Below are 17,511 nucleotides of genomic sequence, written 5' to 3'. Positions count from 1 at the left end.
AGACGAATATTACTTATCATTTTAAGGTAAGCTCCATTTATTCCTTTGCTCTCTAGTGTTTTTAATAGGAATGGGTGCTGTATTTTGTCAAAGGCTTTTTCTGCATCTATTGAGATAACCATATGATTTCTATTGGTTTTGTTATTGATATGGTCAACTATGCTGATAGTTTTCCTAATATTGAACCAGCCCTGCATTCCTGGTATAAATCCCACCTGGTAATAGTGTGTGATCCTTGTGATATATTGCTGTAATCTCTTTGTTAGTATTTTATTTAAAATTTTACATCAATATTCATTAGAGAAAGTGGTCTATAATTTTCTCTGTTTTGGCTCTTCCTAGTTTGGGTTTTAGCACCATGTTTGTATCATAAAAGGGGTTTGGTAGGATTCCACCTATTTTTCCAAATAGTTTATGTGTAAGTATTGTAATTAATTGTTCTATAAAAGTTTGGTAGAATTCACTTGTGAATCCATCTAGTCCTAAGGATTTTTTCGTAAGAAGTCCAATGATGGCTTGTTCAATTTCTTTTTCTTTTTTCTTTTCTTTTTTTTTTGGCTAGGCAATGGGGTTAAGTGACTTGGAGGGTCACAAAGCTAGTAGGTGTTATGTGTTTGAGGCCGGATTTGAACTCAGGTCCTCCTGAATCCAGGGCCGGTGCTCTATCCACTGCGCCACCTAGCTGCCTCTCAATTTCTTTTTCTAAGATTGGGTTAAGTATTTTATTTCTTCTTCTGTTAATCTGGGTAATTTATATTTTTGTAGATATTCATCCATTTCATTTAGATTGTCAAATTTATTGGTATATAATTGGGCACTGGTGGTGAATTTACCCCTTTCATTTCTGATATAGTAATTTGGTTTTCTTTCCTTTTTTTATAAAATCAAATTAACCAATGGTTTATCTATTTTTTTTCTTTATAAAACTAGCTTCTAGTTCATTTTTTTTTTCAATTTTGTTAATCTCTCCTTTGATTTTCAGGATTTCCAATTTAGTGTTAATTGGGGATTTTTAATTTGTTCTTTTTCTGGTTTTGTTTTAGTTGCATGCCCAATTAGTTCATCTGCCTTTTCTCTATTTTACTGATGTACTTTGGTTGCGTCCCATAAATTCTGGTATGTTGTCTCATTGTTGCGATTTTCTTTCATGAAATTATTGTTTCTATGATTTGTTCTTTAACCCACTTGTTTTTTAGGATTAGATTATTTAGTTTCCAAATAATTTTTAATCTCTCTTTCCATTGTCCATTATTGAATGTAATTTTTACTGCATTATGATCTGAAAAGGATATATTTACTATTTCTGCTTTTCTGCATTTGGTCGTGAGGTTTTTATGTCCTAATACATGGTCAATTTTTGTGTAGGTGCCATGTACTGCTAAGAAAAAAGTATATTCCTTTCTATTCCCATTCAGTTTTCTCCAGAAATCTATCCTTACTTTCCAGAATTTTATTCACCTCCTTAACATCTTTCTTGTTTATTTTTTCGTTAGATTCTATTTCTAAGAGGGGAAAGTTGAGTTCCTTCACTAGTATAGTTTTATTATCTATTTCCTTTTGTAATTCATTCAACTTCTTCAAAAATTTAGATGTTATACCATTTCTTTATTGTCTACGATATCTTTCAGCAAGATATAATTTCCTTCTTCATCTTTTAATTAGATCTATTTTTGCTTTTGCTTTGTCTGAGATTATGATTGCTACCTCTGCTTTCTTTGCTTCAGATGAAGCATGATAGATTCTGCTCCAGCCCCTTACCTTTACCCTGTGTGCTTCAAATATGTTTCCTGTAAGCAACATATTGTAGGATTCTGGTTTTTAATCCATTCTGCTATCTGCTTCCATTTTATGGGTGAGTTCATCCCATTAACATTTATAGTTATGATAACTCTGTATCTCCCTCCATGCTGTTTTTTGCTTGTTTATCCAACTCTCTTACCCCCTACCCTTTCTCTCCTCAGAAGTGTTTTACTTCTGATCACTGCCTTCCACAATATACCCTACCTTTTATCAGTCCCCCCACCCATTATCCTCATCCCTTTTTACTTCCTTACAGGGTAAGAGAGATTTTTATATCCAACTGAGTGTGTATGTTATTCCTTCTTTGAGCCAATTTTGATGAGCGAGGTTTAAGCTTTGCCCACTTCCACCCCCCATCTTCCCCTCCATTATAATAGTTCTTTCATGACTCTTTTATATGGGAAAACATACCCCATTTAATTTCCCCCCTTCTTTCTTCTTCTAATGCAATTTTCTTTCTCATCTCTTTATTTTGTTTTTTTGTTTTCAAAGTCACATTATTTCTATACCATCGGTCTACATATACTCCTAATTGCTCTTATAGTAATAAAATTGTTAAAAGTTACAAACATTATCTTGTCATACAGAAATATAAACAATTTAACCTTACTGACGTTCTTATGTTTTCTCTTGTTTCTTTTTTACCTTTTTATGTTTCCCCTGAATCTTGTACTTGTAGGTCAAGTTTTATTCAGCTCTGGTCTTTTAATTAAAAGTACTTGAAAGTCTTCTATTTTGTTAAATATCTATTTTTTCCCCTGAAAGATTATATTCAATTTTTCTGGGAAGGTGGTTCTTGGTTGTAATCTTAACTCCTTTGCCTTCTGGTATATCATATTCCAAGTCCTCTGGTTCTTTAATGTGGAAGCTGTCCTGTGTAAGCCTGACTGTAGCTCCATAATATCTGAATTGTTTATTTTTGGCTGCTTGCAATATTTTCTCCTTGATTTGTGAACTCTGGAATTTGGCTATGATGTTCCTGGGAGTTTTCATTTTGGAATCTCTTTCAGGCAGTGATTGGCAGATTCTTTCGATTTCTATTTTGCCCTCTGGTTCTAATATATTAGGGCAATTTGCTTTGATAATTTTTTCAAAGATGTTGTCCAGGCTTTTTTTCCCCACTTGTTCAATTCTAATTTTTAGGAATTATTTTCATCAGTGAACTTTTGTACTTCCTTTTCCACTTGGCCAATTTTATTTTTTAGGGATTTATTTTCCCCTGTAAATTTTTGTATATCTTTTCCCATGCTATTCACTTTTTTCATGATTATCTTATATTACTCTTATTCTTGTCCCAAGTTTTCTTCTACTTCTCTAATTTGCTTTTTAAAATCCTTTTTAAGCCTTCCAGGAATTCTTTTTGGGCCTGAGATGAAATTACATTTTTCTTTGAGGCTTCATATGTAACCATTTTGACACTATTGTTCTCTTCTATGTTTATGCCTTGATCCTCCCCATTACTACAGAACCTTTCTATTGTCAAGCTTTGTTTTTTTCACTCATTTTTTCGTGTGTGTGTGTGTGTGTGTGTGTGTGTGTGAGAGAGAGAGAGAGAGAGAGAGAGACTTGGAGTTTTTATGTGAGAGTTGGACTCTGGTCCTACACTGGCTCAAGCTTTTTGCACTGGGGTTCTGGGTCTTACTGCTGGTTTTCACTGGGCTTCAGGGCTCAGCTGCTTGCTTTTTCTAGAGGGTAGGCTTCCCTTATGGCTTGTACTGGGAGACAGGGTGTGGTGAGGGCCTCCATGGGCTATGGAGATTGTCTGTTGTTCCCCCCCAGGGATTGGGCCCTGCTGCTGGGTTGCTATGGAAACACCACCTCTGGTGGTAGGCTCCAGGGGTAGAGTCCTGCTGTTGGCTAGCCCTGAGGTACAGTTTCCTTACTAGTTGCAATGAGGTCAAGGCCTGGCTGAAGGCTTGTGCTGAGCGTGGGGTCACTGTGGGGATAAAGATGGGTCCTTGCTGTCCTGCACAGACTGCCAACTTGCCTAGGGGCTGCTGGTTTGCAGGGCAAGGCCTTGTTGGTGGACAGCCCCAGGCTTGGAGCTTTGCTGCAGGCCCCCTGCTGTGAGGCTGGCTGCCACTACTGCTCTTAGCCCTCACTCCCCTCCCACCCTATTGAGACAGACCTTTCCTGCCTGGCTGGTAAGCTGGTTCCCTGCTCCTAGATCACTTCTGAGGAGATTTTCTAGTTGTTTGGAGGGGAATTTGGGAGGGCTTCCAAGGGTTCCTTCCTCACTCACCATCTTGACACTGGAAGTCCCAACCACAGTATCTTAATTCAATTCAAACTATGTGTCCACATATTCTCCATTATTTGACAAATGCAGTTATAACAAAGACGTTTTAAAACAAAGGGAGATATTAAAAGACTTAGTCAAGGTTATTCAGCAGAAGCTCTATACACAAAGACCCTATTACAGTTTGCTGAATGCTTATACATCAACTATGATTTTGATGGTGCTTAGAAAAATTACGAGAATGTGAACTGGTTCTTGTGAATGACTTTTTCCTAGTGTTTGTGTCTTGAAGATTTCATTGAAAATACTTGCCTCTTCATATCTGAGGTTTTCTGTCCCATTTCACAATGTATTAGCATTGGCATGTTGGCAGATAAGTTGAATATGACTCCTGAAGAAGCTAAAAAATGGACTGTCAATTTGATTAGAAATGCCAGGTATGATGCCAAGATTGACTATAAACTGGACCACATGGTTATGAGTAACAATACAATCTCATCCTATTGGCAATTGAATGAAAAAACCAGAAGCCTTTCTTTTTGAGCTAGATATTGACCATGAATACTGAGAAAAAAAAATTAATCAGAGGCTACACAAAAAAATTAATAAATCAGAGGCTACTCAGCACTCTGGATTCTGCTAAAATACTTTGCAAGAACCAGGAGAACTTGGTACATAGTAACAACCACATTGTGTGATGGCTACCTTTGATAGACATAGCCCTTCTCAGCAATGCAAGGATCTAAGACATCTCCAAAAGTCTCACGATGGAAAATGATACCCACATCCAGAGAAAGAACTATGGAGTCTGAATGCAGATCGAAGCATACTATATGCTATTTTTTTTCTCCCCTTTCTGTTTTGTTTTATTTCTTCTTTCTTGTGGTTCCCCCTGTTGGTTCCAATTCTTCTTTACAACATGACTAATGTGAAAATACTTTTAATAGGAATGTATATGTACAGCCTATATCAGACTGCACACCATCTTGGGCAGGGAGGTGGGAAAGCAGAGGGAGAAAATTTAAAACTCAAAAGCTTATGGAAATGAATATTAAAAACTAAAAATAAAAATAAAAAAGTATAAAAAATAACTATTGATCAGCGCAAACTTCAATGACTTAAACATTTTTAAAAAGCTATTAAAACAGAATTATCTATTTTTCCTAGCCATGGAAGGGGGCAAATTTATGTCTATTTTTACAACCAGAGGATACCAGAGATAAGATAGACATGTTTAAATATATAAAATATTTCTAAATCTTACATAATGAAACATAATAAAAAGAAAAAGAAGAGCAACAGAATGTGAAAGTGGTAAACATAAATAACAAAAACTTACTGTTCAAAATAAATAAAGGACTAGAACAAATATATTAAGTTAATATTTATATTCTACTTAATAGGTAGCCAAAGCAAGTTAAGTTACAGCGACAACAAATCATCACATGGAAAAATGCATGCCACAGCTAGCTTTTGAAAACTAAATTAAAACAGCTTTCAGGTAGCATTATTTAAATACTAAATTAACAAATAAAAATTCTGAAGTCTAATGATGATGAAGCTGTCAGAAAATTAGTATATATATGTATATGCACACATGTAGGTGGCACTATAAAATCTGACTTAGTCTTTCTTAATAGCAGTCTGGCAATATGTAACAATAGCAACAAAATTATAAAACCAGGAAACAGCTCAGAAGAAAAAAAATAACAATCTTTACAATGATGTTTCCAGCAATGCTACTCAGAAGACTAGAAAACTGGAAACAACCAAACATCAACACTAAGTAAACCACAGTAATTAACATAGTGGAATCTAAGAAAACTATTGAAAAAGACAAGAAAACTGGCTAAACAAAGATATGAAAAAATTTATGTGAAATGAAAGTTTAAAAAAAGCAGAACACAAAGTGGCAGGTAAAACATTAACAGACTGGAAATAAATATGTAGAGAACTAATGGAGCTTAATATTTATTAAGTTTTTTTCTCTTTAAATTTACTTAAATCTATAATAAAAAAAATAGAAATGCTTCAAAAAAAGGGGAAAAAAAACACATGTGAGAGTTGGTGGAGGCTTTAAGCAATCATTTTAGTGAAATGGACACTGAAGCCAGAGTGTAGAAGCACTTGCAATGCTATTTTCACAAAACGCAAAAGAACAGTTTATAACTGAGTTTTTTTAATAGTGCTAAATGCTCTTAGCTAGCATGATTCAAAAGGCAGGCAAAATAGTGTGGCGGACAAGAACGCCAGATTTAGAGACAGATGACATGAGTTGCTTGCCGCCTGGCTAAGAACCACCTCTGTGACCCTGGGTAATAAGCCACTTGACTGCTCTCATTTTCAGTTCTCATATATAAAATAAGGTTAGATTAGATGACCTCTGAGTTCCCTTCTCTTTCAGCTCCAAATGTTATGAGACAGTTCAATCAAACATTATGGTTAACATGGTCTTATGCTACCATGAATGCTATATACGGATCACCCATTTTCAAAGATCCATTTTCAAAGAATTAGAATACTGATAGTATAAACTACAGTGAACATAATTTATTTTTTAAAAAGATTCAGAAGCCCTTCCAAGATATTACAGACTCATTGGAAAAAACCTTGAAGTTGGGAAAGACTGAAAGCAAAAGGAAAAGAGGATGGCAGAGGATGAGATGGATAGAGTCATGGAAACAACAAACATGAGCTTAGACAGACTTCAGGAACTAGTGGAGAAGAGAAGGGCCTAGCATGCTGTAGTCCACAGGGTCATGAAGAGTCGGACAATGACTGAACAACAATAACTGACAGTATGTATTACTAAAAATAAAATAAACCCAAGAAATCAATATATGAAGTAAAGTGTAAAAAAGGTATGCCAAAAGTCCCAGGAGCGTACAAAGCAACTTATTAATTTGGCAATTCTTGAAAAAGCTGCCTGAAAGCACTGTAACCTTTATACTGCTTTAGCTGATTATCAGAAAACTTATGACTCAAGTTTTATACTCACATATTGCAAATCTATAAAAAGGTAAAGTATAGTGAATATGCTAGAATACTTGTCCACATGGAAAATTATTCTCTATTTAAAAAACCCACCAACAACCCAATAATGTCAAAAACAAGTGATAGAAAAAAATGGTACTTTTCAATGAAATAGTTTAAAGTCATTATGGTTTTGTCAAGTCTTACATCCATTTTCATCTCCTAAACTAAAAAGGGCTTCCAAATTAAAGAGGGAGCCAAACCAAAGTCCCAGATGTACCAGATGTACACAGATGATACCACATGTCTCCAAAAATCACATTTAACAGCTCCATCACCTCATACAAACTTTCTCCAATAACATAAAATGTCCCTTGGAGTTGAGAAGTATGAATGGATTATAAGGAAAGATAAAAACTAAGGATGTAAGATTGAATTTACAGGTCACAAGGAACTAATGGATATATGCAATAACTATAGATACCTTGGTTTGCTCCAGGTGAACAGATATCAAGGCTGTGGCTAAACATGTTAAGAGATTTATTGACATGCTGAAATCAAAGCTGAACGAGAAGAAAATGTTTAACACAATTAACACTTACCCAGTATCTGTCTTAATTTATACTTTTGGAATTGTAAAATGGACCATAACTTATTTGTAAGGCACACTAACAAACCTGTACAATATTAGTGAAAACACAGGATTCATCACCCTTAGGCAGCTATAGAAAGATGAATGCTCCTTTGTCAAAAAGGAGGAAGAGGACTGATGGAAATTCTTAGAGCCATAGCAAATAGGTCCAAAACCTTCAGAAACACTTTTGGAACAAGTAGCAATAGTAATAAAAGTTGATCATAGGTTTCTGAATTTGTCTAATGTAACTGAAAGCAGTTTATCTCTGGATAGAACCTATGAAATAGTTAAGATCCAAGAATGAAATTAAAAAGTGCATTCAGTCCATAGGTGACAGCAGCATGAACACAACCAGCAAGCAATATGTTGAACAGGAAGCACTAAGCAAATGGTTGAGTTGTGTAGATTTGTTTCTGGAAACAAGAGGGGCTTTATGATGGCAATTCAGGATCTGGTCACCGCAGCCATAAGTTACAAAAAAGGCTGTTCTCAGGGAAGTTGGACTCAATCTATGTAGATTACACAAGGAAATAACAGAAACTAAGCCACACATCACTACTGGCCTTGCAAATTTGGTGCCTAACAGAAGACATGATCTGGTGGTTAGACTTATACACCAGAAGCTTACTTTATTTAATGGAAAAACAGGTTACAAATCATTATGCTTACAAATACAGACCTCAAAAACTAATGGAGGTTTCAACCAAACTACCAAAACTGTACTATCATCATGGACTTATCCACAATTGCCTAGACATGACATTGACCCAGAAAAACTGAAAAACAACCTTTGTTTTTAATTTCAAAAAATCGTTGTTGGCAACTGACTGTGTATGTGCTGGGGGTGAGGGAGAGTGAGGAGTCAAGAATAATACTGAGGTTGCAAACCTAGGTAACAAAGGATGGTAATACCCTTGACAGAAAGAGGGAGATTCAGAAATGGGAGTAAATTCTAAAGGAAAGAGAATGAGTCCAGTTTTGGATGTCCAAAAAAGAACTCATTATCTTCTCCCCAAATCCACCCCCTTTCTGAATTATTCACTTATTATCCTGGTCACTCAAGCCCACAGTGTCGGTGTTACCCTCGATTCCTGTCACCACACATATCCAACCAGCTGGCCAATCTTGTTTCTATCTCTACATCTGTCATAGTTCCCCTTCTCACCACCCACAGTCACCACCCCTCACTCACCAGGACAACTGAAATAGCCTCTCAGTGTCATTGCTTACAGTCTTTCATATTTCCAATTCATTGTCCAGAAAGATGACAAAGTAATTTTCCTAAAGTGCAGATCTGCTCACACTCAGTAAAAACTCCGGTAGATCCCTATTACCTATCAAATATAAACTCCTAATTGTCATTTAAAACTCTTCACACCCTAGCTCCTTCCTAACTTTCCAGCCTATTTATGTATTACACTCCTCCACAATCTTCACAATCCTGTCAGACTGGCTTACTTGCTGTTCCTCATATATAAGATTCCATTTCCCATCTCTGTGGCTTTAAACCGACTGCCCCTCATACCTAGAATGCCTTCCCATCAGACCTCCACCTCCTGGAATCCCTCATTTCCTTCAAGATTTAGCTAAAGCACCACTTTCTGCACGAGGCCTTTCTTGGTCTTAGTGCCTTCTCCTCCAAGGTTTCCTGTTTCCCATATGTGTATACTCATATGTTTATATGGTTCTCTCATTAGAATGTAAATTGCTTGAAGGCAAGGACTGTCTTCTTTTTGTCTTTCTGTTTCTAGCACGTAGCATAGTGCCTGACACATAGTAAGAGTTTAATAAATGCTTGCTGATTGTCTCCTAACTCTCTTTGGGGCCTAACAAATAATAAGGAAGGTTTTCATTACTAGCATTCTACATCCTATTCAATCCCAGCATCCGAGGCATAATAAAAAGCAGTTCTTCTGGGTAAATAATTGCCTTACGTTGCTGAGACATCAATGCTCCAGGAAGATTACTAAACAAAGTTGTTAAGGCATTAGATGGTGGGGAGAACTGCAGGAGAGATAGCAGGACCTGACCTCATATATAAAGAAGATGTTTCATCACCCTTTAAATATTATCAGCACTTATTCTTACGAACTACTCCACAAACTAGTTCAAGAAATAAGACTGAAGGATACCTGACAAATTACTAGATATAGACAAGAAACTAAAGAAAAGATAAAACTTCATTTTTAAAGTCTGGTTTTAAATAAGACTTCAAAGGGGACAATGCCAAGAGTCACTATCAACTAGAGTCCTCTGATAGTTTCACTCATTAATCTCTAGATAAAGACTAACCGTGCCCCATCTCGGTCTGGGCGTAGGTGCCAATTATCTGGAGTCCTTGGGTTGGAGGCAGCCATTTCTGTTGCTGAGCAGTGTTGCCCTGATTCAGCAAGGTAGGGATAAACATGGAGTAATTGAGGCCAACCGGTTCCACAAAATTGATCAAATGTAGTCTACAGGAGAGAAAAGAAAAGGATCTCAGCCTTACTCTAATAGTAACTGCCTGAAAATATTTTTTTCCTACATACCAACCTCCTCTCCAAATAGTTCTCACCCATGAGGTCATAAAAGTTTCGTCCTTCATCTTTCAAATTTAGTGATAGTATTTTCCACACAAACCACATTCATTATTTTACAACCTGATAAATCTGCAATTGAAACTCCTAGCATTTGTTCTCTTGGTAGTTCTGCTCTTAGCCTAGTTAATAATTCAGGATGAGATTTCCTCTTAAAACCGCTTTTGATCAGTTCCTGAAAGTAAATCCTTCCTATGACAGCAACTGAAAAAAAATATTTTCATAGAAGATCAAAAGAAATTCCTCCAAAGTATTCATCTGTTTTTGGCTAACAACTATTTTTAGTCTTTCTTTGCCTAGGTAACCAAAGGCAGTGATGAGAGTAGGTACGTACTGGGGTAAAGTATATTTATTGTTCTTGCTGTTGTTCAGTTGTGTCTGACTTTTCATGACCCCACTTGGAGCTTTCTTGGCAAAGATACTACAGTGGTTCACAGATGAGGAAAGTGAGGCAAACAGGGTGAAGTGACTTGCCCAGGGTCACACAGATAGTGTCTGAGGCCAGATTTGAACTCAGCAAGATGAGTCTTCCTGACTCCAGGCCTTGCACTCTATCTACTGCACCACCTAGGTGCCCATAAAGTGTATTAGGACACAAAAATTCTTAGTGAGGTAAATAGTACTGCCAATATCTCATAAGTCTATCCTCAGTGGTCTTGGCATTAAATATAACAAGATTACTTATGTCTACCTGCAAATTGAATCACAATCACAATCACTAATACTAAAAACAATACAGTAAATATACTGTCAACCTCCTACACACTTGAAGAATTAAACAAAACTGAAGAAATGTTCTTTAAAATGTCTCTTGAATAAAGAAATAGGAGTGATTATTATTCCTATTTTGAGGATTTGTTGAAGGGAAAAGAGATCAGATGGGGTTACTGCTCACAGGAAGGCATCAAACCACCCCCACTATTAGGGAAGGTATCAAGAATAACGATCCATCATCACTCCTATTTCTCCAAGTGAAGCAATACACAAATTTACAGGATCACAGGATTTAGAAACAAAGGGAATTTAGAATGACTCCAACCATCTCAATTTAAAAGTGAAAAAGCCAGGTGAAATTTAGAGACCTGCCTAAGGTCACACAGAAGCAAAATTAAGATTCAAACAGAGTCATCTGACTCTAAACCTACTGCTTACTCCTCTTTACCAGGCTGCCTCACTTACTTTTTCCATCTTGATAATATGATAATCTCAATCACTTGAATAAACTTCTACGCTTCTACATTGCTAAATCCCAGTAATCTAAATGGATGTAACCCAAAAATTACAGATGTCTAGCTGAATAACTGTATTCTGGATGCCAAACCCTGTTTCTGTGCCAACAAAACAATAAAATGAGTTGCTTATTATAATGCACTAATTAAAAATGCCTGAATACCAGCAAAGATCAAATGTGATTTGTGGGGAGGGAAGAAGGAAGAAAAGGAGTTAATTCGTTGCCAAAGTTATTTGGGTTAACAACAGCATAATTTAGAATTGAATAATCTTAATGTTGGAAGAGATCCTAGAATTCATCTAGTCCACCCCCTTCAATGTCATAAATGTGGGAACTCAAGCCCAGAGATAAAGTTACTTCCCCAAGGTTACCACAACTAATTAAGTTCCAGAGTTGTGACAAAACCTGTCTTCTGATGCCAAATCCAGTGTCTTTCCCCCATCTGATCATCAATTTCACCAATAGCACTTAACTAATCTAAACACCAGAATCTCACTGGGGAGCGTGAATTCATAAATCAATCTCAAAAACAAGAAGGATTTTAATAGCTAATGACATCAAGACTTACAAGCATTAGTAATTCCTAAATCACTCTCCACAAAAATCTAGGCAAGAATGTAAATCTGAGAGGAATCCTCACAAATAAGAGTAGTAACTTAAATGAAAAGGATAGTGGCCTTTCAATATATTCCTTTGGGATTTCTAGAATTGGTGACATAATGACAATGAATAAGGCATCTACACATCTGGTAGTAAATATACATGAAAATGAAAATGAATGAAAAGAGCTACCCATTCAAAATCCTAATATAAGGAACAGAGAGCCACTGGTACTTTTCAACTACTACTCTAAAATGAAACTTAAAATACAAATTCAATTTATACTTAAGAGGAAAAAGGAAAATCACAATCACACAAGTTTAAACATATCAAACTAGAAAACTGAGTTTTAGTGAGTGTGTTTTCTTTGTATAGCAGAAATAATCGTTAGGAAAATTTTTTCTAACAATTCCTATACAATAAAGTCTATTTTCTCAGGTGATGGTTCAAATAGCCCTTATTCTTCAACATGACCATTTGAAAATATTTTACAAAAAAAAAAAAGAAAAGAAAATATTTTACAAATATTCACACTGAACATGCAGTATTCTTATAAAACATAATATTCTTGTTGTATGAGGAGAAATTAATATACAAAGAATACCAGCAGTTGACTTGTCCAACATCCTTCAAGAATGGAATTATTGACAAAATTTTCTATTTCCAATCTCCTCTAATATAAATGAAGGTGAAATCCCTCACAAATGTCACCAAGATGATTAAAAAAAAAACTTTTAATATTTAAAGTGAAACATGATACACAGGAAAAATTATATTTCCTATCAAATGGAGTATTTCGTTCTATTTCATTATGATTTCACTTGAGTCTGGCTATATATTATATTCACAATTACAAGAAAGGAATCTTTATCAAGACTGATTTGGATACCCTATCTTTCACTTAAAGAAATACAAGCCAACCTCTCTAGAAGTATCTGATTTGTCATTTTTAAATGTCATCTGATAAATAGGGGGTTAATAATATTTTATAAAACTTACCATCACAAATGACTCAAAGCTAAAATGTAATTTACTAGTTCACATCTAGATATTCTTCTTCATTATCTCCATAGTCATAAGACATACAAGTTATCAAAATAAAAGGAGCATTTAAAAGTGTGTGAGTGATACTACAAGTTGGATTATCTAGAAAAGTTCAAATTTCAGTAATTGTGAAAAGATCCCTGGATAGATTTAGAGACCTCTTTCAGAAGGCCAAAGTACTATTATTTTGTATAATGTTAAAATAAATGACACAAGATTTATTTTTTAATGGAAAATTCACAGAAAATAAGTTTATTAAAACTTCAAATCACTTCTAAATTACAAATTATTTTATTTTAACATGCCATCTGATAAAGCTGTAGTGTAATCCACTCAAAGAATATATATGAATTATATTTGTGATTAAACTCTGCTAAATTCCTATTTTATTTTTAATTTTCTGACTTTAAATGCCTGAATGGTTTTAAAGAAGCATTAACTTTTGACATATCTCAAACCAGATGCAAATGAAAGGATTTCAATATGTAATTTTTTTTTTTTGTTTAAATCCTGCCGAAGGTATATAAATGCACAAGATTTTACTATTTAAGCTTAAATGTTTTCTGCTGGGAGGAAAGTTTGACATTATCAGAATTGTTACGATGGGTTCTTTAGAATGTCTTCAAGGCAAAGTATGATGTGGTAGAAAGAGCACTCAAGTTGAATCTGGCAGATCTGCCACATGTGCCTGGGCACTGACCAGGGGTCAAGGGTGCCTGGGTATGCAGGCACATTGTAGGTGGAGGTTTGTAGCTAGTCTTTCCTTTTCCTCTCGGGGGAGGATCAACCAGAAAGGTTACCTTAGTGTGTGTCTGGCCTACGTGGCCTCTATTTTATGCATGCTCCTGCTGCCATAAACTTTATGTGACTCTGATTTGTCATCCCAGCTACACCATGAGGTTGTTTGATTTGGGGCATTCTTTCTCAACCTGTTTTCCTACTTGTCAAATAAGAGAGTTGAGCGAAATGATCTCCAAGGTCTCTTCCAACTATAAATTTCTATAATTTCATGGATTCTCCACTTTGCTCCCATAGGTTTTTCAGCTATCAGTACTGTCCCTCATAATCTTTCCTAGGCCACAGGAACTATGTGAATAACACAAGATGTAAAAAATAAAGACGTACAATGATATCTTAAAGTAACTAATCAATATAGTTACTACAAAAAGGAGAACTTAAATATATTGTATATTTTCTATGGGTTTTTTTTTTTAAAAACATGGATTGTCTAGGACATAAATATCTTGACTGTTCAAAAATATTTACTGCTATGAAAGGAAAAATTTATTGAGTATGAGACTCCCATAAACCAAATAAACTATAAACAACCACATATTATTAAGAAGTTAGAGCATTACTTAGCCAGAATGAATCAGAAAACATTAAACCTGTTTTATTTCTTTTAAAAAAACAACAACACCCACACACAAAACAAAGAACACAGGGGTTCTAATAACAAAGTATATGTTTGGCATCTATCAGCAAATCACAGATTTTGTTTAGAGCCTACATATAAAATGAATTCCATTTAAATAACCACCACCAACCACAACACTGTTCAATTCTTAGAACACTTTCCATTAATTCTATTTAAGCCTATCAGTTAAATGGTCTTCCCATCAACACACTTTTTTTTATGATTTTTGACAACAGCTATGTATTACAGTTACAAATGCTTATGCCACACCCTGCAACAAGACAAAATAAAAACTCACATTTCAGTTCCTCAAGAATATTCTTGCTACCATGAGATGTTTCTGGGCTCACTACAAGAAATCCCCCAAAATTTTCAAGGCACGGGAGGCCTTTGTGGGGGGCTTAAATCTCTAAAAACCAAGAAGTTGTGACCAAAGTATACCTTTTAAATAACAGAGACCTGAAAGTAAGAATTTAAAAATTTCTATCAATCGACAAGTCTCCAATATGTTTCCATGCTAAAGTAAGTTCAAAGGTAGAAGGGGCCGAAGAACTCATAATCCAATCATTTTTTCCTTCAAGATGAGGAAGATAAAGCCCCTGGACATTAAGTGATTTGTTTAAGGTCCACAGATAGGCAAGTATCAGAAGCAGGATTTGGACCTAGGTCTCTAACTCCAGTTGTTTCACAATGCCTCTAACAATTATTATGCCTCTGAAGAATAATATAATGCAAAGTTAGGGGAAAACTTTAGTTCTGGCCTTAGATCTATCCATTACTTAAATTGACACAGCAGACTACAGGTTACCTTTTAACATTACTTAACACTGATCTACATAGAACAGGGTTTTTTCTTTAACCTGGTGTCTATGAATTTTTAAAGATATATTTTGATAACTATTTCACTAGAACCGACTTCCTTTTTAATCCCATGCATTTGATTTTATGCTTTCAAAACATTATTCTGGGGGTAGTTAGGGGGTGGAGTAGATAAAGCACTGGTCCTGGAGTCAGGAGAACCTGTGTTCAAATCTGACCTCAGACTCACTAGCTGTGTGACCCTGGGCAAGTCACTTAACCCCAACTGCCTTAGAAAAAAAAATGCCTGTCCAAAAACATTAATCTGGTACTGTCGGAGGATATGACACCAAGAAAGGTTACAACTCCGATCTAGAAGATTAAGAACTAGAAAAGCACAGATCCAAGAGCAATCACACCCAGGCACACAACACTGGTCTAAAAGGACTAAGGATTAGAAAAGCACAGATTCCAAGAGCAGTTTAAGCTCTCAGATCTCTACCACTCGAACACTTACTTTTTAAACCACATGATCTCTTCGGGATCAGCAATGCCAAAATCTCGAATCTTCTTCACCACTGTGGCACTCTTTCTGACAGCTATCTCATAGCGCTGGCTTCGGGTAAGGAAATTCAAGTCTTCATGCTTAAAGTCCGGATCATTCAGAATCAAGTTCTCTGAAGTTTGGAGGAGACACAAAATTCAGAAACCTATTACTATCTCCTCAGGAGATCGAGAAAGAGCCGTTTTTAAATGCTAAACTCAGGAAACTACAAAGAAAGCAAAAGCCAGTTCCGGCTCTTAAATGGGGAGACAACATACTAACAGCCACGTACGGACAAATACATACAGAATAAATGGGAGACAATCAACAGAGGAAAGGCATTAGAATGGGGGGGGGGGTTCTAGAGAGGCTTCTAGCAGAAGATCGGATTTTAGCTGAGACTTCAAGGAAGGCAGGAGACGGAGGAGCTGAAAGCCGATTACAGGCAGGGGTTCCCCACTATCCCCCAGCAGCCATAGGAGCATATCCGAGTACTGGGGCGGAGGCCTGACCTATCCCACCCCCACCTGATGCCCAGAGCGCCAGGGGCCGAAAAAAACCCGACCAGCTCGGCCCTCACACACGAGTCCCTTCCTCGTAATTCCCCCCACCCCCGGCTCCCCTGCAGCTCACCCCGAGCCCCCGCAGCCCCCCGGGGTCCCGCCCAGCCGCTCTTACCGATCTCCCGGCGGCGCCGGGTCCTCTCGCAGCCCCCATCCAGGATGTAGGTGAGTTTCTCCGCATCGAAGCTGGCAGCGTCCCGCTCCCGGCGCAGGTCTGGGTTCATGGTGAGGGCTGGTGATGGGGCAGAAGGTGATGGCAATCAGAAGTCCTGGCTCCCGCAGCCTGTTCGCTCCCTTCTAGGGCTCGAGTCTCGGGCCAGGACCACGGCCGGTCCCTAACACATCCAGCACCGCCCCCGCCCGTGGCACGTGACCGCGGCCCTGCGCCAGGAAGCCGGGCCGGTCCTAGCCCAGCGAGAGCGGAGCTCCGCCCGTCCCTGAGGAGGAGGAGGGGGGCGGGGAGAAGGCCGGACCACAGCTCGTTCGCTCCAGGAGTGGAAGCCGGGATGTGGGCGGATCGTGGGGCAGAGAGCGCCGCCACATCTCGTCTCCGCCACGCAGGCCCGGACGTACGGCATAGCGTCATCCTGCCGCCTCTGACGGCTTGTCCGTCACGTGATGTGCTCTCGTTCACGTGGGGAAAGTTCTCTCCCCACCACACATCTACCCCCCACCGCGGAAGGCTACGACTGTGGGAACCTTGGGACAGGTGGGTGAGGGGATAGGGACGGGGGCGGGAGAGGGACAAGCTGAGAGAGTGGCCTCGCGCTTGCGCCTCGGAGCCTCGGTCTGACTTTCCCCCCGCCCCGCCCCCGGAAGTCCGAGGACAAAGGCGTGCCCGGATGCCGGGGAGAAGCTGACCTTCCCCAAGTGGAGCGGAGGCTGGTATCTTTCGGTGCAGTCCTGGGCTCCTTTGGTACTGTGCTCTCGCAAGGGGGAAGAAGGTTTGGCCTCGGAGCCATTTTTTTTTTTTAAATGCTTGGTGCTGTGAATTTCCTGGACACCCAAAAGTATAAATTTTCCTTTCTCACCTCGAGCTCCTCGATTCCTTCTTGACTCAAGTCCTAGAAACATGTTCTGCCAGAAGTCTCT

At 37.8% G+C, this 17,511-nt stretch overlaps 2 protein-coding genes across 4 annotated transcripts in view; one reads left to right on the top strand and one right to left on the bottom strand.

Annotated features, from left to right (window-relative positions):
* ACOX1 (acyl-CoA oxidase 1) overlaps window positions 1–16,780 on the bottom strand; it is a 53,068-nt gene extending 36,288 nt beyond the window's left edge. The window contains exons 1-3 of one of the 3 annotated variants that reach the window (XM_027872763.1): window positions 16,535–16,780; window positions 15,830–15,989; window positions 9,939–10,099 (exon numbers count right to left, since the gene is read on the bottom strand). In XM_027872763.1, coding sequence (XP_027728564.1) covers window positions 9,939–10,099; window positions 15,830–15,989; window positions 16,535–16,643 — 430 coding nt within the window. In that variant the 5' untranslated portion in view covers window positions 16,644–16,780. Of the gene's footprint in view, window positions 1–9,938; window positions 10,100–15,829; window positions 15,990–16,534 lie in introns of those variants that run through there. The other 2 variants (XM_027872762.1, XM_027872764.1) reach the window with 2 other exon arrangements.
* A 172-nt stretch (window positions 16,781–16,952) lies between these two features.
* Window positions 16,953–17,511, top strand: part of TEN1 (TEN1, CST complex subunit) — a 33,205-nt gene continuing 32,646 nt past the window's right edge. The window contains exon 1 of the mRNA XM_027873252.1: window positions 16,953–17,128. The gene's annotated coding sequence lies outside the window, so the exon portion shown is untranslated. The remainder of the gene's footprint in view (window positions 17,129–17,511) is intronic.

Source organism: Vombatus ursinus, unplaced genomic scaffold (genome assembly GCF_900497805.2).
Source record: "Vombatus ursinus unplaced genomic scaffold, bare-nosed wombat genome assembly UNPS02014801.1, whole genome shotgun sequence".
NCBI classification, from domain to species: domain Eukaryota; kingdom Metazoa; phylum Chordata; class Mammalia; order Diprotodontia; family Vombatidae; genus Vombatus; species Vombatus ursinus.
Note: the sequence above shows the minus strand (reverse complement) of the source record. Positions and strands in the feature narration are given on the sequence as shown.